General features: G+C 54.7%; 6 protein-coding genes across 6 annotated transcripts; 4 read left to right on the top strand and 2 right to left on the bottom strand.

Moving 5' to 3' along the window:
• Window positions 1-1,004: 1,004 nt before the first annotated feature.
• Window positions 1,005-2,295, bottom strand: PHACADRAFT_249761 (uncharacterized protein). The gene is made up of 5 exons (XM_007391838.1): window positions 1,899-2,295; window positions 1,761-1,847; window positions 1,565-1,707; window positions 1,379-1,500; window positions 1,005-1,328 (listed from the first exon to the last, which is right to left on the bottom strand). The coding sequence occupies exons 1-5, from the start codon at window positions 2,266-2,268 to the stop codon at window positions 1,271-1,273; spliced, it is 780 nt and encodes a 259-aa protein (XP_007391900.1). The 5' UTR covers window positions 2,269-2,295; the 3' UTR covers window positions 1,005-1,270.
• Window positions 2,296-2,705: 410 nt separating this feature from the next.
• Window positions 2,706-5,554, top strand: PHACADRAFT_136930 (uncharacterized protein). Its single transcript, XM_007391837.1, has 8 exons — window positions 2,706-3,048; window positions 3,102-3,172; window positions 3,230-3,333; window positions 3,382-3,458; window positions 3,510-3,608; window positions 3,659-3,709; window positions 3,763-3,826; window positions 3,879-5,554. The coding sequence occupies exons 1-8, from the start codon at window positions 2,802-2,804 to the stop codon at window positions 3,964-3,966; spliced, it is 801 nt and encodes a 266-aa protein (XP_007391899.1). The 5' UTR covers window positions 2,706-2,801; the 3' UTR covers window positions 3,967-5,554.
• A 577-nt stretch (window positions 5,555-6,131) lies between these two features.
• Window positions 6,132-9,172, top strand: PHACADRAFT_181339 (uncharacterized protein). Its single transcript, XM_007391836.1, has 7 exons — window positions 6,132-6,470; window positions 6,523-6,637; window positions 6,690-6,817; window positions 6,870-7,118; window positions 7,169-7,246; window positions 7,299-7,833; window positions 7,889-9,172. The coding sequence occupies exons 1-7, from the start codon at window positions 6,225-6,227 to the stop codon at window positions 8,134-8,136; spliced, it is 1,599 nt and encodes a 532-aa protein (XP_007391898.1). The 5' UTR covers window positions 6,132-6,224; the 3' UTR covers window positions 8,137-9,172.
• Window positions 9,173-11,163: 1,991 nt separating this feature from the next.
• PHACADRAFT_86706 (uncharacterized protein) lies at window positions 11,164-11,700 on the top strand (the record flags this gene model as incomplete). Its single annotated transcript, XM_007391835.1, is given in 3 exon segments — window positions 11,164-11,220; window positions 11,279-11,334; window positions 11,352-11,700. The coding sequence occupies 3 exon segments, from the start codon at window positions 11,164-11,166 to the stop codon at window positions 11,698-11,700; spliced, it is 462 nt and encodes a 153-aa protein (XP_007391897.1).
• Window positions 11,701-12,297: 597 nt separating this feature from the next.
• PHACADRAFT_249758 (uncharacterized protein) lies at window positions 12,298-12,667 on the top strand. The gene has a single exon (XM_007391834.1). It carries the CDS (start codon window positions 12,340-12,342, stop codon window positions 12,655-12,657), a length of 318 nt encoding a protein of 105 aa, XP_007391896.1. The 5' UTR covers window positions 12,298-12,339; the 3' UTR covers window positions 12,658-12,667.
• A 391-nt stretch (window positions 12,668-13,058) lies between these two features.
• On the bottom strand, window positions 13,059-17,884 carry PHACADRAFT_181336 (uncharacterized protein). The gene is made up of 21 exons (XM_007391833.1): window positions 17,514-17,884; window positions 17,386-17,458; window positions 17,266-17,327; window positions 17,037-17,214; window positions 16,767-16,976; window positions 16,432-16,717; window positions 16,256-16,369; window positions 16,050-16,204; window positions 15,909-15,999; window positions 15,705-15,855; window positions 15,475-15,655; window positions 15,272-15,421; window positions 15,176-15,221; window positions 15,050-15,117; window positions 14,926-14,997; window positions 14,664-14,873; window positions 14,427-14,612; window positions 14,216-14,374; window positions 13,991-14,160; window positions 13,837-13,930; window positions 13,059-13,779 (listed from the first exon to the last, which is right to left on the bottom strand). The coding sequence occupies exons 1-21, from the start codon at window positions 17,765-17,767 to the stop codon at window positions 13,594-13,596; spliced, it is 3,096 nt and encodes a 1,031-aa protein (XP_007391895.1). The 5' UTR covers window positions 17,768-17,884; the 3' UTR covers window positions 13,059-13,593.
• Window positions 17,885-17,925: the final 41 nt, after the last annotated feature.

The raw sequence follows: 17,925 nt of genomic DNA, 5'->3' as shown, positions 1-17,925 counted from the left end.
TGATATTGGCGCTATCCGACTACCAAATGTCAGTGGTTCGCAAAGGCCCAGGATGGTGCATCCCAGTGCAGAGGCACCTACATGCGGCTCTTCAACTCGAGCCTCTGGCCTCCTCGCGGTTACCATAGTATTACGAAAACAGCGCTTCTCTTATGGTTGCCCGGACGCTGTTAGTCTAGCCAAATCCTTGTGCAATGCGGTTGGTACTTCCGGTGAGTTGGTTGTTGCCAGTGAGCATGAGGACCACTGTTCCATTGCTGGCGTAGCTCACTGCTATATGCTTACACATCTCCTTTGCGACTTCGACAGCGGTGCTTGTTCTGTCGTCGCTGACACAATGCACACCACTTGCGTTGCAAAGGCGATTTTTTCCCCCTGTAAAGACAGACGTTTGGTTTTCTGAACACCCCGGAGCCATGGATGGTGCTACCGCTGCGAAGGGTGCGATAGTAACAATGTTCTGTCGTGTCCAGAAGTGATGCGCCAGTGGTCCTCCGTCATAATTATGCACCGGCTATGCGCAGATGACGATACTCGTTCGTATGGGCAGGTTCCAGCAGTCCTCGTATGCCTCCGGCCTCGAGTAGGTCATTGCTGTAGGCTCCGATCTGTAGACTATCAAGCCTGTATCGACTCGCAAAGGTCTTTACTTTCGTCACCAGCTGCCGACGGAAAGTTTACCATTGGTACGTCGCTACAGATGAATGACACCCGATGTATACCCTTTTGGATTATTATCATAGGCTGATATTTACATGACACCCAAGGCTTCCAGATCTGACTTCACCCGAGGCTGGCCAGCTGCCTCAGATTTGGAGCTGGGGCTGATGACCTTACCGGTGCCCGTAGTCCAGTACGCCAGCGGCGCTCACGCTTCTCCCAGTACGTCGGAGGCTCTTTACACGCTGATGCCTCGGTATGCGTGCAGGCTTTCTCTCCACCTCCTAAATGGCTCGTTAGACACCACTCTCGCTGCCCAACAAACCTAAGTTGATAGGCGTGTCCTTTACACTGTCTCCGTGGTCTACTCTAGATGCCTAATGAGCGCTAGCCCTTGGCAAGGCTCAAGCAGTAGTGCACCATCATGCGCCTGCTACGTGGTCAAGAATTACATGTAGTGATGGTCTGAGGCAGAAGAGAACTTAATCCCACGGTGGTAGTTGGTACATACATCTTGCTTCACGCGCAGTGCGTACTGAAGTAAAATTCCGACTGGACATTACTACTCATGATTTCATACACAAACGCTTGCTATAGACACAATATTTCCTCACGAGAGCCTGTTTCCTCCGTCGACTTCGATGCGCTGACCTGTAACAAAACTGCATCTGCGCAGAGGTATCAACATAACTGGATGCTTCCAGAGTTCAAGACTTACTTCATCAAGAAAAGATAGGCCTCAGCAACCTCGTCTGCAGAGCCTATATGCCCAACGGGGAGTGTCTTCGCGACAGCTTCGAACATATTCTGTTTTGCGACGGGGTCCATGGCTCTCCAGAGCTATAGCACAGCACAGATTTGTGAGTGCATGTTTTTTCGGCGAAAGGCATCGTGCTATGCTCACCTCAGTGTCTGTGACGCCAGGGCAGACGACATTCACGCGCACGGGAGCGAGGTCGACTGCGAGACCGCGGACGAGGGCATCGACAGCACCAAGGACACCAACTGCCAGCGACCATTGCTGGCGAGGACGAGCAATGCCCGAGCCTGTTGCGGCGTGAATTGCCAGTATATCAAGGATAGCACGTCAAATGACGTACCAATGGTCAGCGTAATAGACCCGCCCTTGCGAATCTTGATAGACTGTGCAGCTTGCGCTGCGCCCCAGAATCGGACATCAAATGCGTCTAGCGGACAGTAAGTCTGGAAGTAATGACGAGGAAGCTGGAGCAACCCACCTCGGTGCTCGTCGAGACTTAGTGCCTGTGGGAAGCCCACGCGAAGTGGATCGCCACTGGTCCAGACCAAATGGTCGATCTCGCCGACACGATCGCAGAACGCGCGCACGGACGCAAGATCGTGTGCGTCGAGCGCGTCAGACGCGATGGTACCGCTGACGGGCAGGAGAGTCCCCGCAGGGGCACTGGCTGTCTCCGCAGCGATGTCGGTGCGCAGCCGCTGGACTGTGTGCTCCGCCTTCTCCTTGGTGGTGCCCACGACGACGACGTGCGCGGCCTGAGAGAGCAAGCACGCTTTCGCGACGCCGTAGCCTATGCCAGAGGTGGCCCCGACGACAACAACAGTCTTGCCTGCGAGTGATGCGACCATCTTCTCTGGTTATGCTCTGAGGATGTGGGTGAAGGAGAGGTGCTCGAGGGAAACATTCCGTGTATTACCGTCGAAATATATAGGAGAGTGCACATGCGGATTTGTAAGGCACCTGGGGACGCTCCCACACTTCACCCGAGGCGTATAGGCAGGAGGTCCGGTAGGATGTCTCTGATCCTAATCTCGAAGGTTTGAACCGTATTCGAGTCGAAACACACTAGCCTATTTCTCGGCGATGCTACCTTTTCAGTCCTTCAGTCCTTCTCGAGGGTTAGACAACAAATACCTGTGGTGACGGCGAGCACTAGTACTTACAAATCTGAATTTTACGCTATGTACTGTCAAAGCAACCTTGATAGGATGCAATCATGGGAATCTTGCGGAATTGGAGGTCCTGCGTGCGTCAATGAGATCGACTCGTGAAGCAGTCTCCTTCAAATTCGGCAGCTGACGCCATAGCCCGACGCTCCTTTGACCTGGACGCTCCGACCGCAGGAGCTGGAATACGCTGCCGGAAGCTAGTGAAGCTTAAGATGGCCGGACAGCAAAGCCGTACGCTTTTCAAACCTTGCATCGATCTGCATGGTGGGCATGTCAAGCAGATTGTCGGCGGGACGCTCTCGGACGCGCCCGAGTCACTCAAGACAAACTTCGTCGCCACAAAGCCTACCGCGTACTATGCGGAGCTCTACAAGGAGCACGGACTGGAGGGTGGCCATGTCATCATGCTCGGAAAGGGAAACAACGATGCGGCAAAGGAGGCGTTGGCTGCTTGGCCAGGTAGGGGTTCCTGTGGCGATCGTAGAATAACAGACTCGACGAGTCCCTCACAGGTGGGCTCCAGGTCGGTGGTGGTATTACCGATCAGAACTGCCAGGCGTGGATAGGAGCTGGTGCTAGCAAGGTAATTATACTCCTGACTCTGTGTGGTATCGTATATTTGACCTTGCAACACTCTCAGGTCATTGTGACTTCCTTTCTATTTCCGGAGGGAAAGTTCTCCCTGGAGAGGTTAGAGAAAATCTCTAGTCTTGTTGGAAAGGACAGTCTGGTTGTAGACGTAAGGTCTGGCTATGTTAGCTCGCAAAGATTGTTGTTCACTCTCGTTGTCAGCTGCCGGCGGAAGGATAGTCGCTGGTTTGTCGCTATGGACAAATGGCAGCGGATTACAGAAATGGAGGTTTGCAAGGGTAAGTAAAGATATAACAAAGCAGACCACGACTCTCATGTATTACTTGAAGAGTCGCTTGACACGCTCGCAAAGTACTGCAGCGAGTTTCTGATCCACGCCGCAGATGTGGAAGGGCTCTGCCAAGGCATCGACGAGGACCTTGTTAAAAGTAAGCCTCGATACGGGTTAACCACTTCACCATAGTCTTATTTCCTCCAGAGCTGGGCGAGTGGGTGACGATTCCCACAACTTACGCTGGCGGGGCAAGATGTGAGTCTTTTCACGATATGCAAGACTTCCGGAGTTGATCTTTTTGTGGTCAGCCATATCAGACTTGGACCTGGTCGACAACCTTTCCGGAGGCAAAGTCGACTTGACGTACGGCAGGTATGAAGCCCGCTGGACCGCTTATATTCCACCACTTACTGGTCCCACTCAGTTCGCTCGATATCTTCGGTGGAAGCCTCGTGAATTTCGACGAGCTGGTATTGTATAATACAGTGGCTCAGAAAGCAATGCAGCAATGAATCTTTCGTATTCATAGTCTCGAATTAGTCTATGTAAGCGTGCGAGGGGTGATGTGTATAGGTAGGGGGTATTGCTAGATTACGCAGACTTGATGTGCCTGTTCGTCATCTGATAGTCTACATGACTGTCCATCGCCGCGACACCTCTCACACTTCCGAGCACATTCTGCTCCAACCACGGCACCAGCGTGTTTGCCGCCCATGGCGGGTTCTCATCCAGGCGCGCCTGCACTTCCTTCTGCAACGTTTTCCACCGCTCCTCTTCCTCCTCCGATACCACATAGCTGTCTCTTTCGCCGGCGGCTCCTGCTACCGCCTTCTTGTTGTGCTCTAGCACGGAGGAAACGAGCTCGATGGTGCTCAGCGCGTACTGCACACGGAAGTGGTTGGACTCGAATATGCGCTCCTTGCTACGGATGTCGAATTTGTCTCCCGGCTTCGCATCGGCCCGCAGCTCCCAGAGTACTCCGATGCGCTCGACCATGCGCAGGCACTGTCGCATATTCGCGGGTTCGCGGGAGACGAGAGCGGTGCGCACGAGAAACGACATCACCGGCGCATCGGGCCAGAGCGTGCGTCCGGGTCTGGCCACTCCCGCCTCTTTGTTGTCAAGGAAGTTGTCCGCGTCGAGGCGCGTCATAAGCTCGAAGAGCCGCACGGCGGTTGGCCAGTCGCCGCCACGCCAGCATGTAGCGAATGCGGCCCGGTAGGTGTGGAGCGTCGGCCAAATCTGACGGGCCTTGGTCTTGTTGAGGACGGCCTCGCGAAGCATAAGCACGACGATCCCGAGCGCTTGTGATGGCTCGGTCAGCGAACCTAGCGATGCACGCCCGGCGAGCGCACGCAATGCGGTGTCACAGTGCCTGTGGTCGACGACATGAGGCTCCTTCTCCAACACCTGTAGCAAGTAGTGTATGCAGAGCGAATGTTTCCGACATGTCATGCATAGCTGCAGCACGCTCTCGAGTAAGAAGGCATTCAGAGGTACCTTGGGCTTTACTGGGGGGTCTCCAGGCGGCACAAGGCCCACGTACTCGCGGATGATCTCGAACGCGAATAACTGATCGCCGGGACGTCCAGAGATAAGAATAAACAAGAGACTCCGGACAATGTGGGAGTCGATCTTGTACCCGTGCGTGTCGAAATTCTTGAGCATCTGACGCCAGATGAGTTTCGCATCCGACGCATTCTGGTGGGCTACGTCGCCTTCCATGCCTGGAGGGAGAATCTTCCTATAGCTCAATGCTGTGAAGATGGCACTGTAGACAAAAGGGCTTAGGGCTGTAGGATTTTCAATGTTCATGATGTTGTACAGCTCGAAGAGCCGTTGTTGAAGTCCGGCCCTGCCGAGGATAACGAAGTAGTGGGTGATGGGTGCAGTGGTGTATTCGGGTCGGATTTGTTTCTGATCCTTAATGGTCTTAGCACACGCCAAGAAGCTGTCGAATGCTTTGTGTACATTCTCAAGTTGTAGCGTGTAGTGCGGCCAATCCGCTCCGTCGATCTGAGCATAGCCCTTCAGCAGTGTCGCATACGTGATGAAGTCGGGTACGAATCCTCGTCGCTTCATCTGAGGGGTGATCAGACCATAGTATACGGAATATGCGGACTGCCACTCACATCGACGTAAACACTGTAAGCAAGTTTGTACTTCCTCGCCTTCATGACCTCAGCAATCAGAGTATTCCAATTGACAACGTTTTGTGCGTCGAGCGGAGCGTTCTTGAGCAGGAGAACTGCATCGTCAATAAAATCACCTCGGGCGAGAGCCTGGATGCGATATGACAAGGTCGGTCCACGAAGCTGTGGTGGGTGGGTCTGCTGGCGATATTGACCTACAGGTCGACGAGGTGATGATGAGGAGGCTTTGTCTCTGTCTTGTCTCTCAGACTCATTCCTCTCCCGCTTGGCGGGGATAGAAGTACCTGCCAAAGTTGAGGTAGATTGCGAGGCTTCTATGGGGTTTGCGGACGCATGGGATGTAGAGAGAGTGCGTCGTAGAGCATTTAAGCTGTTTCTAGCGGTGGCCAGGGAGGGTGCATGGCGAAACATAAGAGAAGCGGGCCGGCGTTGGTTCCACAACGTTGGTCGTTGACCACAAAAGCGCAAAACAGTTGAAGACGCGGGGGCGCCCATCACGCCCGCGCGACTCATATTTCTCGGGAGACGCCAACCTTTGTCTGGAATATTTCGAACAGCATCTGCATTGAAATCGCGGGAGGCTATCGAGCATTCTGATAGGGCAGGGCGGTGCCCTGATGATGCTCAGAGGTCTCACGCGGTTTTCTAGTCGAGCAGTCATCCTCCTTGCCTCCTCTCACCAACACACTTCTCGAGCTCGCCGAATCATGTCCTCCACTAGGTCCTATGCCGACGCTGTCGACCATCTCAATTCTCTTCAGAGCAATGCCGCCACCCTTGACGCCGTTCGTGCGTCTGGCGGTCGCTTGACTCAGTTTGCCATTCCGGAGATGCTTGAGTATCTTGGCAGGATAGGCTACACTGTGAGTGTTCCAAGCCCTGTTTCTGGGACCGTGCCTCTCATCCTTCAGTTAGCCGGATGAGTTGAATGCCTTGAATGTCATCCATATCACCGGTACGAAGGGCAAGGGGTCGACGTGTGCGTTCGCAGACTCGGTCCTTCGCCATGTCAAGCCCGAATGGAAAGTCGGTATGTTCAGCCATGTCTATCGTGCCACACCTGCCACTGACCCGTGACCCAGGACTCTACACCTCTCCCCATCTGGTTGCTGTTCGTGAGCGTATTCGCATAAACGGCTCCCCCATATCCGAGGAAGACTTTGCACGCTTCTTCTTTGAAGTCTGGGACCGGCTCGACAAGAACGATGTCGTACGCGTGCGCTCCCCTCTACTTATCCGCCCCACTCACGCCAGATTCCAAGCGCGCCAACCCCATTACTCCTTCAAAGCCCATGTACTTCCGCTTCGTGACTCTCGTCGCTTTCCACGCGTTCCTCTCTTTCAAAGTCGACGCGACGATTCTCGAGGTCGGCGTCGGCGGCGCATACGATAGCACAAACATCGTCCCGCGTCCCGTTGTCACGGGCGTATCCGCGCTCGGCATCGACCATATTGGCGTTCTCGGCAAGACAATTCCCGAGATAGCATGGCAGAAGGCCGGAATCTACAAGGCATGCTTATCCTTCCTGTCCCAGAGAACCGCGCAAGCTGACTTGTGTAGCCAAACGTGCCAGCGCTGACAGTCGAGCAACCGGAGGAAGGCATGAAAGTGCTCGAGCAGCGCGCTGCCGAGCTTAAGGCACGTCTCTCTCCATCTCCTCCTTATCGCATAACTCACACACTGAGCACAGACCTCCTCCTTTGAAGTCGTACATCCGATCCCCGCGCTTAGCACCATCCAGCTCGGTCTCTCAGGTGCCCACCAGTACCAGAATGCCGCACTAGCCGTACGCCTTGCGCAAAAGTTCCTCTCCGTGCATGCGAACATTCCGCCACCGCCCGCAGACGAGCTGCCGGAGACATACGTCAAGGCGCTTGAGGCGGCCCGATGGCCTGGTCGCTGCCAGACCGTGCAGGATCCGGCGCATGCAGGGACAACGTGGTTCCTGGACGGCGCGCACACCCTCGAGAGTCTCGACTGCTGTGTCCGCTGGTTCGTCTCGCCCACTGCGACACTCCGGACGTCGCTCGCTGGGCAACCGCGGCGTGTGCTTATCTTCAACTGCACGGCAGGGCGCACGGGCGCGAGCTTCCTGGGTGCAATGCTCGACGGTATCGAAAAACTCCTCAAGGAGCATGGAAAAGATGGCGAGAGCAAGGAGACGTTCTTTGACCAAGTCGCATTTTGCACGAACGTGACGTATGCGAGTGGAAACTACAAGGGCGGTGCGTGTCTTCCTGGTATGGGTACCTTGGCCCCCATCTGATCTCTCGGCTCTAGACCTTACGAGCAAAAATGTTCACGAGCATGATATTGCGGCGCTCACGACGCAGAACGAACTTGCCGATGCATGGCGTACTCTGTTACCGTCCTTCCCCGCTGAGTGTCTGCACGTTCTCCCATCCGTTGAGCACGCCGTGAACGCTGCCCGGCAGGGGCCCGGGCCCGTCGATGTCCTCGTCGCGGGCAGCCTCCATCTCGTAGGTGGTGTTATCGAGGTGGCAGATTTGAAGGATGTAGCGCTGTAACCGTGCGTCTCGCTTGACGTTTGAAGCTTACAGTCTTCCCTGGTTATTCGCGGGCTCGCTACCGTAGATTTTCCATTTTCGCCTCCAATATCTACTCGAACACTCCTAGATTAGGCCTTCTCAACAAGGCGACACACCCTTCAACAGGTACAAAGCATGCCGACGTAATAAATAGTAATGTATCCTAGTATTATCGCACCAATAGGTATTCAACTAGCGGAATCCAGTATGCCATCCTTTAGTTCGTAGTGATGTCGATCCAGCGGAACTTGAGTTCACTCAACGACGACTGCGCCGTGTCTTCGCCCTCCCAACAGTGTCCCCATAAAAGTGGATAGCCTGTGCGTCCAAAAAGTCGCGCACCCGCAGGCGAAAACGCCCCGACACGTCCTTCTCCTGATCCCCGCACTCCCCATCACTGGTATTCTCGTCCGCTCTCTTCTTTCCTTTGCCCTTGCCCCTGCCTTCGGGCTTGGTGGGTGCGGCCCGTGTGGGCGAAGTGTCGAGATCGGCCGCAAGCGCGAGGAACGTTGCGAACGGGACGGGCTCGTAGCGCAGGATCTTGGCGTATAGCTGTGCATCGGCGACGATACGCGCGTGCAAGGCGGCGTGCAACGCGTCGTCGCTGAGCTCTCCGCATCTCCCGCCATTCTTATCGCTCTCGCTCCCACTTTCTTCGAAGGCACGCTTGGAGGTCTTCTTGGACTTGCCCTTGCGCTTCGGCTTTGGCGAAAGAGCCGGGTCCTTGCTGGTTCTGCGACGCGAGGCGGGTGTACGAGCGGCAGATTGTGTACAGATAGGTGCGTCCTCCGAGGAGGGTAGACTGGAAGCGTCACTGGGTAGGTTGTCGGGGTCGTAGTGTATCACAGCATCATCTCGCACGTTCTCCCATTCATCATTATAGTCGTATTCACACTCTTCGTGTCGTATATCGTCCCAGTTGTCAACATCATCTGGCGGAACGTCACGGAGAGAGCCAGACGGGCTCTGCATCCTCGAACGTCCTGTGTTTGCGTTTGAGCTATGTATACCCTGCATGCGTGAGCCCCGCCCACTGCTTCTCGCACGAAAGGAAGTCACTCACAGGAGTGTGTGCGTTCTCAGGGAGCCAGAGTTCCGCGTCGCTGTCGTCCTCACGCCGAGGGCCGCCATAACCAGGAGAGCCGCGAATGGGTGACGAATTGGACATCACGCTGAATACTTGTCGCTCTGGACTTGCGGTACCTGCTGTCCGAGAGTCGCCTGCGTCGTCTGTCACGCGTTTACGCGTGCCGAACCGCTTTGCGAGCGCGCTCTCACCGAAGGGTTGCGTGCGTGGCGGGCTCACGGGTTCGTCTCCATCATGCAATGTCTGATGATGCATCAGAGCCTTGCCAAACCGCTCTGCCAGGCCACTCCCGCCGAAAGGCTGTGTCTTCGGAAGATCATCGTCCTCGTCGTCCTCAAGTGGGGCCACAGCACGCGTTGGGCTAGGGACGTACGCCGGAGCCTGCGTACCGTGCAAAATCGATGTGGGACGATACGTCCGCGCGAGCGCGCTCTCGTCAAAGGGCTGCGTTCTGGGTGGGATACCTTCACCTTTCTCTGTGTCCTGCGGAAGAGATGAAGGCTTCGCAGTAGATCCGAGTAGGAGCCGTGCACGCTCAAGGATGCTCGACCTCGTCTCTGTAAGCTCTCGCACAGTCTCGACAACAGCGGGTCGCCGCCCGGGTTTCCTGCGTGTACCACCGTCGATCGTCTCCGTTAGGAGCGTATCCGCATTGTCCTCTTCTTCTTTGTCCTCCTCCTTCTTGGCCTTGTTCTTGCCCTTGGAGCCGACCTCAGGAGGCGACTCGCGTATGCGGCGCAATTCGGCGCGAACAAGATGTTGAACGGTTTCTGGCGTAAGACCGTATTTCTTTGCGCAGGAGGTAATATGTTTGGATTTTTGAGGCGCAGTTTTGCGCGCGGTCCAAGCGAGGTCGCAGGACACACATTTACGGAGCTTGGCGACCTCGGTGTCGGAGATGCCATCTAAGACAGCAGAACGGTGAGCTTTACGTCGTTCTGATCCCTTGGGATCCGCGGAGGGCAGGAGCGGCTGCGATGTAGCAACGTTCGAAGAGGTACTGGTGGTGGGAACAACGGCCAGAGGCGGCGGCGGGACCATTGCAGGTGTAGAACGACCAGAGGGTGCCCTGGAGGAGGCGCGAGACAGCGAACGTGAAGAGCCGGTGTAAGCAAAGCGTGCGAGGTCAAGAGGTCGAACATGGCGGGGTGGCGGCGAGAGCTCTGGACCGACTGGCAGAGGGTCAGGAGAGACCAGGATTATTCTCGTTGTGGCAGTTAGCGGAGGCAGCTCAACCCCAATACGAGTAGGGGAAGCGGAGAGTGGGTTGCGTGGCAGGCCAAGAATTTCCCGTACGGAAGGCAGACGCGTGGCGCCATCACAGGACTCGGAGTTGTCTGCACCTGGGGGGAAGCATCATTTAAAGGGTGTCGGTGTCGGGTGGTGACAGACGTCCTCACCGACTCCATTGTGCTCGCTGGATATTGGATAAGCTGGTGGAATGCGGCGACTTACTCGATCGATATCTGAAGAGTCTGGGATGCTGTTCAGGAACGCGACGGGCTGAGCAGTCGGAGCCAAACATGCTGACATACCCGAGATCTCAACGACGGTGCGGCGTGGGGCGTACAAGGGTCGTGGATTATCCTCGTCTGAGCTGAGCACAACTACGGAGCTGTCGGATTGGGAATGCGAGAGCTTGCGTCTGAGCCTGCGTGTATCGGCATGTTGCTGCCTGCGCTGCTCACGCTCTGGTTCAGAGTCGGGGACGATGTCGTCCTCTGCAGGGCGAGTGGGGATCCTCAGCGCGCGGGGAACCATTGCTATCTTACTTATAGGCTGCCGTCTCGCGAGAGCAAACATAGAAACCAGGAGGGCGTGACACGAAATAGAACTTACGACGCGTGACAGACCGCGTGACACTTCGCGATCGCCTTGTTCTCCAGCGCCAGCGCTGCACCTCCTCGACGTCGACCACGATGGGAAACGAAATTTACGATTATCTTACGAAACAGCTCTTCATAGATAAGAACGTCGTATGTGTCTCCGACTATGCGCTTCTACCATCTCTCATGTCAACTCCTCTATCTCTAGGTGACGTTCAGGTCGCTGAGCAGGCAGTTTAAGATCCATATCAATGCAGCCAAAAAGTGCACTGGTATTCAAGCTTGTCTGCGTCTTTTCTTACTAAAAATCACTTGCGCAGTGAGCTGGCCAACTTTCACGCCAACCCCGACCCTTCCTCCGGTTCGGTTCACGCAACATATCTCCTTACCGGCGAGCTCGCACCCGCCCGAATTGCTAATGGTGATAGCATGGATGTCGACGCTGACGTGAACTCGCAGACAGACGAAGACGGAGAACATGTCCAAGAAGTGCGGGTAACCCTCGTCGGAGAACAGAACCTTGAGAGTGTCAAGTCCACCTATGGCCGCATTCTCTCGCAGCACGTATACTGCCTTTCGCCGTCTCCCGTTATCGTGCGTGGCATTTACTGCCACTCGTTATACTTTTGATATCTTACTATATCCGTTTTTCTTCTACGTAGGATGCTGGTCTCGTCTGCACACCCTCCGAGAAGGTCCACGAGGTAGACATGAAGCACAAGCAAGATCAAGCAGCCCTCCTAGGTAGGGTCATTGGCCCGCATGTCCAAGTGAGCTACTGCTTATATGTTTCGTCGCACATGACCGTCTCACACTCTCGCAGAAAGGCAAGCCCGTCAAGTTCACCGCTGTACCCGTCAAAGAGCCGCTCTCCCGCAGGGCTACTGAGCCAGCCGTCTCTAAAGCAAAAGATACTCTCAAAAAAGAGGATAAGGAAGGGGAACCTCAGAAGAAGTTGAAGCCCTCGGGCACACTTGATTGGGGCAAGGCGAAACCGAAGGCGAAGGCGGAAGAGAAGGACAAGCCAAAGGACGAGAAACCCAAAGAAAAGCTTAAGGTCAAAGAGGACAAACCTAGAGAAGATCCCAAACCGAAAGTGAAAACCTCACCTCCTACAAAGCCTGTCAAGCCTGCGGCCTCGAAATCCGCTCTACCGACTAGATCTGAGACCAAACTGGAGCCTAAGGTAATAGATCACTGGTCACTCCTCGTTCCTGCACAGTTCTGACACGAGTGCAGCGCGGTGTCAAGCGCAAGAGCGCGCTCAACATGGACTCTTCTGAAGAGGAAGAAGCTCCGTCTTCCTCGCACCCCTCGTCCAGGGCTTCCTCTGTCGTCCACTCCTCACCAGCACCCTCACCTCCGCCCGCATCTATACCTGTACAGGAAAAGAAAGCTGCAAAGCTGACACGCATGGTCGTCCTCTCAGATAACGAGGACGATATCCCCCATAAGCCCGCTACAAAGGGTGCGGGTAGGGGCAGAGGCCGGATGGTGGCCGTCGAAGCGGACATGGACGTCGACGCGCTGCCGAGCAAGAAGGAGATGAGTCTGCAGGCGATGATGGATATCGACGACAGTACGTAGCATTCTACTCGGTTTTCTTCTATATTTTGCATGCTTGCATGAATGCTGACTTGCGGGATGCAGACCAGGTTATCCGTGCGTCCTCCCGTAGAAAGGCTGCATCACCTCCGCCACCAAGCTCGGTCGAGACCTCGCCCCACCCCTCACCCGAGCCTGACGAGCCGGATGAGAGCACCAGAGGTCCCGACGGAGACGTCGACATGGCGGACGACTACGAAACATCGCTCAACGTGAAGCCACAGCGGCGCAAGCGCGCATTGAAGAAAGCGGTGCCCCTCGGTAGGAATGGGCTCCCGAAGCGGCGCGTAGTCAAGAGTAAGATGAGCACGGATGAACGGAATTTCCTCAGTACGTGTCCACTTGTTTCTTTTCACTTTCCGTGCTCTGCATTTGGCTCATGGGATCGCCTGTCCTTTGCAGTAACCGTGGACGAATCCGAGTATGAGTCCGTCGACGAGAATGACCCTGACGCGCAGCCCGCGCCGCCACCTGCCAAGGGTAAGAAAGCCAAGGGCAAGAAGGCTGCGTCGTCTGAGGACGAGAAACCGCCCACAAGAGGCAAGAATGCGCCCGAGGACACTGAGTCTGACGAGGAGAAAAGCGCGAAAAAGAGCGAGAAGAAATTGAAGGAAGAGAAGGGGGAGAAGAAAGAACCACGGAAAGTCATTAGACCCGGCCGGCCCGTCAAACGATCAAGTGGGTCGAAGGCAGGGCAGGGCAGTCTCAAGAGTTTCTTTCCCCAGAAGTAGAGATATCCCTTGCTATGGCTTCATTGCACTGAGACGAACTCTCTAACGGTGTATGTCCACACACTCAACCAGAGGTCTGAGTAAACGAGATATACATTTGGCACTGATGATATATGGAGTACTACGAGTTAGATGAATTATTCCAAGGAAGCCATAATGCCTCGATGCACCAATGAAGGTCCGGTGTTCACTGACGCTGTATCTTCTGACCCGTCAGCTCTGCCTGAATCTGCGCAAGCACCGTCGGATCTGCCTTGGCAAGGTATCGCTCTTGTAGCACTGTGGTTCCGCCAACAGCAGCCTCGGCCTCGGCGAGGCATGCTTGAATGTATGTTGTGAGCTGTGTCACACGCGCTGGGTCGTTCTGGTAGCTCTGCGCGCCGTTCAGATGAGCATGAGAACATTTACCGATACAGAATGGCACACGCACCGCTTCACGCCTCGTGTACTCCGGCATACCCTCCGTGTCGCGGTAAAACGTCGACGGGGGCTTGTCCCAGTACAAATAGAGGGTCTCCGGGCCGCTGAGGAGTTGGCAGCTCAGTCAACGGTCGAAGTGCACGCAATGCAAGTAGATCACGCACCCTTCTTCCTCCGCGACCTTTGCCTCGCGAATCTCGCACAGCACGTCGAGCCAGAGGTTGCATATCTCGCTCCGCAGCCGCTCGAGCACCTCATGTCGGCCCGTCGACACCAGGCTTGCCATGCCCATTGCCGCGAGTTTGCGGTGTCGCGGCTCAGACATGCAGTCAAACTGGCAAATCACATCCGATCAGCTTATGAATGCACAGATAAGGAAAGAAACGCACGCGGCGCCACCATTCGTCCAAGACAGCTTCCCAGAGCTCTGTCTCGCTCAGCTTGAGCGCGGGTACGCTCGCGCCGATAAGCTGCGCGAACAGGCGCTTGTCCATGAGCGCGATGCGTGCCATGACGAGAACAAACTCGGTCAGGAGCTCGACCGTCAGCTGCGTTCTCCGGTTAGCGTCAGTCTTTTGTGTGGTATAACTGATAACGCACCTTGTCCTCCTGCAGAGACTTGATAAGATATGCAAAGAGCCCCGAATTATGGAGTGGTTCGCCCCAGAGGCTCGGTGGTGCATGCTGACACGCCAACGCGGCACCCTGCGCCATGTCCTTGACATTTATCTGCACAGCGTGCTTCATTCCGGCCACGATCGCACCGAAGAGCTCGTTTGCACAAGCCTAATTAATTGTCAATCACCTCTTTGTTGTGACATAGGCAGAACAGAGTACCTGCAAGAGACGCGGTGCGTCGAGAAGAATGTACGATTCGATTATGTTCGTGATCTTGCCGAGTAGATCGAGATTCTCTGCGAGCAGCCGCACTGCGAGCGGGACGAGCTCAAAGAGGCTCGCAGAACCATCTGCAGCCTCTAGTGTGTTCGTGTTACGAAGTGATGCTTGCCAGAGGATAAGCGCGTCTTCGTCGAGTTGCATTTGAGCCTAAAAATAATTCATTATGTGACAGGGCGGCGGTGAACCTGTGTTGGCTTACCACGGGCCCGAAGCTCTCCTTAACGAGAGGCACGACGAGGCCAATGAGAGTGCTTGACGGTTCTTTCGAAGCCTATACAGGTAATGTCTCACTATCCGGAGTGTACTATGAGGTGGAAACCTACCTCGATTAGCTTCGTCAGAGTCTCGAGAAGCGAGCCCTTAAGCAGCCACTCCTCTTCCGCCGACGTCCCTAACCCAAATTAGTCAGCTGATAAGTTCACGTTGCACGCCAGCAACCCGACGCTCACACATCCGAGGAAGAGGCCGCACCACAACAGGTAGTAGAGGAACAATCTGTTATGAGGTGATTAGTGCACATCTTCAAAAAATACGGCAGCGCATACATGAGTGCCTGCACGTTCAACGACCACGTTCAACGTGCCGAGAATGCGTCGCTTGCTCTCAGTTGAGTCGGCTTCGTCTATGAGCCGCAAGAGCTCCTCGATGGCCATGGAAAGGAAAGGCAGGAATGCATCAACATCGAATTCAATTGTCTACATAACTTCGTCAGCGAGCACCACATATGAAAGCCATTTCAGTGACATACATCTACGCACTCCTTGAGCGCGACAGCCGCCGTGAGGCGCACGACCGCGTCTGTACCCGGACCACGATCTCGCAAGAGATAGATGAGTACCTCCCATACGCGTGGGTTATTTGGCGTCGCACATGAGCTTGAGATCCACTTTCCGATTAACCAGGCAATACGTCGCTTGATAATAGGGTAGCTGGGAATACAGTCAGCTACCGCTCACGATACGTACTCCGGAAACTTACCTCGTGTTCGTCGACCGGGCTTCGGGAAGTAAGCTCTGCGTTAACCAGTCGTCCCAAGGGATGACGTCCCTGAGCTTTGTAGCGCAGCGTCCAATGGCGCAGTAGAGCGCCTCCTTCTGAAGGATGCTGGGGAGATCCCCGGTAGGGAGAGCTGTTGACAGAGATTTAGCGTCATTTTGGCGTCACAGGGACCAACACACATACCTACAAGTTGCTGGAATGTCATGTGCAGAAGCGGCACAACATATTGGCGATATTGGTGTGCGAGAGTCATCAAAACACGCTCGCCACACGGCTGGAAAACCTCATCAGCTGAGAAAGCAGAATCGCAGACAGAGAACTTACCCGGAGCTCATACTCCCACTGTTCGTTGTCTTTTTCCTCAACATTAACCCACTCTTCAGGATCAGACATCCAGTCTTCAAGGTCAGACGGGTCGAGAGGAATGAACCGGGTCACGAGGAGTTTCACAGCGTCCTCGACAAATGTCTGCGAGAGCACTGTGCGGAATACGTCAGCATGCAGTCAAGTACTGATGGTATGAACCCCACCTTGCTCATTTTCACTACCGTCCTTGCGAACAGGAGCCCACTGTGCGAGACTCTCTTTGAAAAGAACCATGGCTTGCACCAGAAAGCGTACAGGGAATACGGCTGTGGGGTCATCTTCCGACGGCGGGGATTGAGACTTAGAAAACGTCGGTCAAGAGTAGCATGGCTCGACCTACCTTCCACCTGGTCATTTGGGCTATTAGTGGCCTGTACAACCTTGCTCCAGTAATAAAGAACAAGGTCACTGCACGAAGGCAGCTTGACGAACTTCATGGAGTCTAACTGTTGTAAACGCCTGAAGAGCTTGCCGAATAGACGGATGTGTCGCGTGAGAGTCTCTATTGACTGTTTGCTGACCGGCGTTGCCGGAGCGGCGCCGGAGCGTATAGCTAGGACGAGGTTGATACGAACTTCGCTCAGAGTTTGGAGTTGAACGGTGGAGCTGCGGAAAAGATCGAGGAGCTGCGAAACGAATGAGTACGGGTATATGCACAAAGAACTCATAACTTACCCAGCCCTCTAGACGTACCGCGGGGTCATTGCCCTTCGAACGAGAGTAGACCCAGCTTGCCATTTTTGCCACACATTTAAAGACAAGGTGTGCAACAAGGAGGTTCTGTGCGGTTCGAGGACTCGAAATTGTGGTTGGATCAAGCCCCGTCAGGCTGGCAGCCGCCGTCGAGTAATGGCTCTGCATGATCATATGGATATTTTCGACAACCTGCGAGGAAGTACGCATCGAGGTCAACAAACAACACGACGGGTAGCGCTTCACACATACAGTCCCACATGTCCGAACACCCGAAAGCATTTTCATGTTGGTGAACTCCTTCAGAACGGCGTTCAGTGCCTCGAGAGCTCGGCGCAAAGTGATCAGGACTTCTGGTGCCGTCGAGCCACTGTACCACGTTTGTATTCCCGTATTCACGAGATTCATGATATCGTCTAGGGCGTTTGGCCTGACGGTCGTTAAGTATGTGCTTCCGTTGTCGATAGAGCCCGAGACTCACCACATGGCGGGATATTCGAGCCGTGCAATTTTGGATAGGATGACTTCATTGCATTCAGCGATCTAGCGCCACACAATGTCAATTTTGTCCAAAATCTTTGACGTATAGACCACGGCGCACCACATCGTCCGGTTCGTGCAGCAGCTCGAGACATCTTCTCTTGATATTGAGCTTCTGCTCCTCGTTTGTCAGCCTATATACTCCGCATCAGACGTATCAACATTTCTGCTACACATGTCACGACGTACTTTCGCGACTTCCAGTGGCCCAGAGAGGAATTCTTGAGCTGAATGATAGCCTGCTGACGGACTTGAACAGGGAGGTTGCTCTGGGCTGCAATTTGCGAGAGCATGTCAAACACGCCGACCATCTCGAGCATCTCCTTCAGTCTTGCAGACGACACCTTGATCTGTGTTGGGTCCTGGGAGGTCGCGGCACAGATAACTTGATACAGCTCTTCTGGATTGACATGCTGTGGCTCGTGGTTAGATGGCGGCGACATTGCACAAATCTTCTGGTCAGCGTGGGATCCGGTTCTAAGAAATTAGCGAATATTCAAGATAATATGACGTGAAAGGACGTAAGCAACGAGGCAAGAGAAGATAGAAGTCGGTATACGACACAGGCAATATCTCTACGTCACGCTTCGTGACAAACCTA

The sequence above is a fragment of the Phanerochaete carnosa genome, assembly GCF_000300595.1.
Source record: "Phanerochaete carnosa HHB-10118-sp unplaced genomic scaffold PHACAscaffold_2, whole genome shotgun sequence".
Lineage (NCBI taxonomy): Eukaryota > Fungi > Basidiomycota > Agaricomycetes > Polyporales > Phanerochaetaceae > Phanerochaete > Phanerochaete carnosa.
The sequence above is the reverse complement of the archived record's forward strand: the minus strand, read 5'-3'. Positions and strand labels throughout refer to the sequence as shown.

Coding starts and splice junctions, on each gene's coding strand:
- PHACADRAFT_249761 (XM_007391838.1), bottom strand. CDS start 2,268: ATGGTCGCATCACTCGCAGGCAAGACTGTTGTTGTCGTCGGGGCCACC. Junction 1,708..1,760: donor GTCTATTACGCTGACCATTG/GTACGTCATTTG, acceptor ACGCCGCAACAG/GCTCGGGCATTGCTCGTCCT. Junction 1,329..1,378: donor GCCTATCTTTTCTTGATGAA/GTAAGTCTTGAA, acceptor ACCTCTGCGCAG/ATGCAGTTTTGTTACAGGTC.
- PHACADRAFT_136930 (XM_007391837.1), top strand. CDS start 2,802: ATGGCCGGACAGCAAAGCCGTACGCTTTTCAAACCTTGCATCGATCTG. Junction 3,609..3,658: donor CGACGAGGACCTTGTTAAAA/GTAAGCCTCGAT, acceptor TATTTCCTCCAG/AGCTGGGCGAGTGGGTGACG. Junction 3,827..3,878: donor GTCGACTTGACGTACGGCAG/GTATGAAGCCCG, acceptor GGTCCCACTCAG/TTCGCTCGATATCTTCGGTG.
- PHACADRAFT_181339 (XM_007391836.1), top strand. CDS start 6,225: ATGATGCTCAGAGGTCTCACGCGGTTTTCTAGTCGAGCAGTCATCCTC. Junction 6,818..6,869: donor GGCTCGACAAGAACGATGTC/GTACGCGTGCGC, acceptor CCAGATTCCAAG/CGCGCCAACCCCATTACTCC. Junction 7,834..7,888: donor GAGTGGAAACTACAAGGGCG/GTGCGTGTCTTC, acceptor TCTCGGCTCTAG/ACCTTACGAGCAAAAATGTT.
- PHACADRAFT_249758 (XM_007391834.1), top strand. CDS start 12,340: ATGGACTCTTCTGAAGAGGAAGAAGCTCCGTCTTCCTCGCACCCCTCG.
- PHACADRAFT_181336 (XM_007391833.1), bottom strand. CDS start 17,767: ATGTCGCCGCCATCTAACCACGAGCCACAGCATGTCAATCCAGAAGAG. Junction 16,000..16,049: donor AGTGGGAGTATGAGCTCCGG/GTAAGTTCTCTG, acceptor GAGGTTTTCCAG/CCGTGTGGCGAGCGTGTTTT. Junction 15,856..15,908: donor GACATTCCAGCAACTTGTAG/GTATGTGTGTTG, acceptor CTCTGTCAACAG/CTCTCCCTACCGGGGATCTC.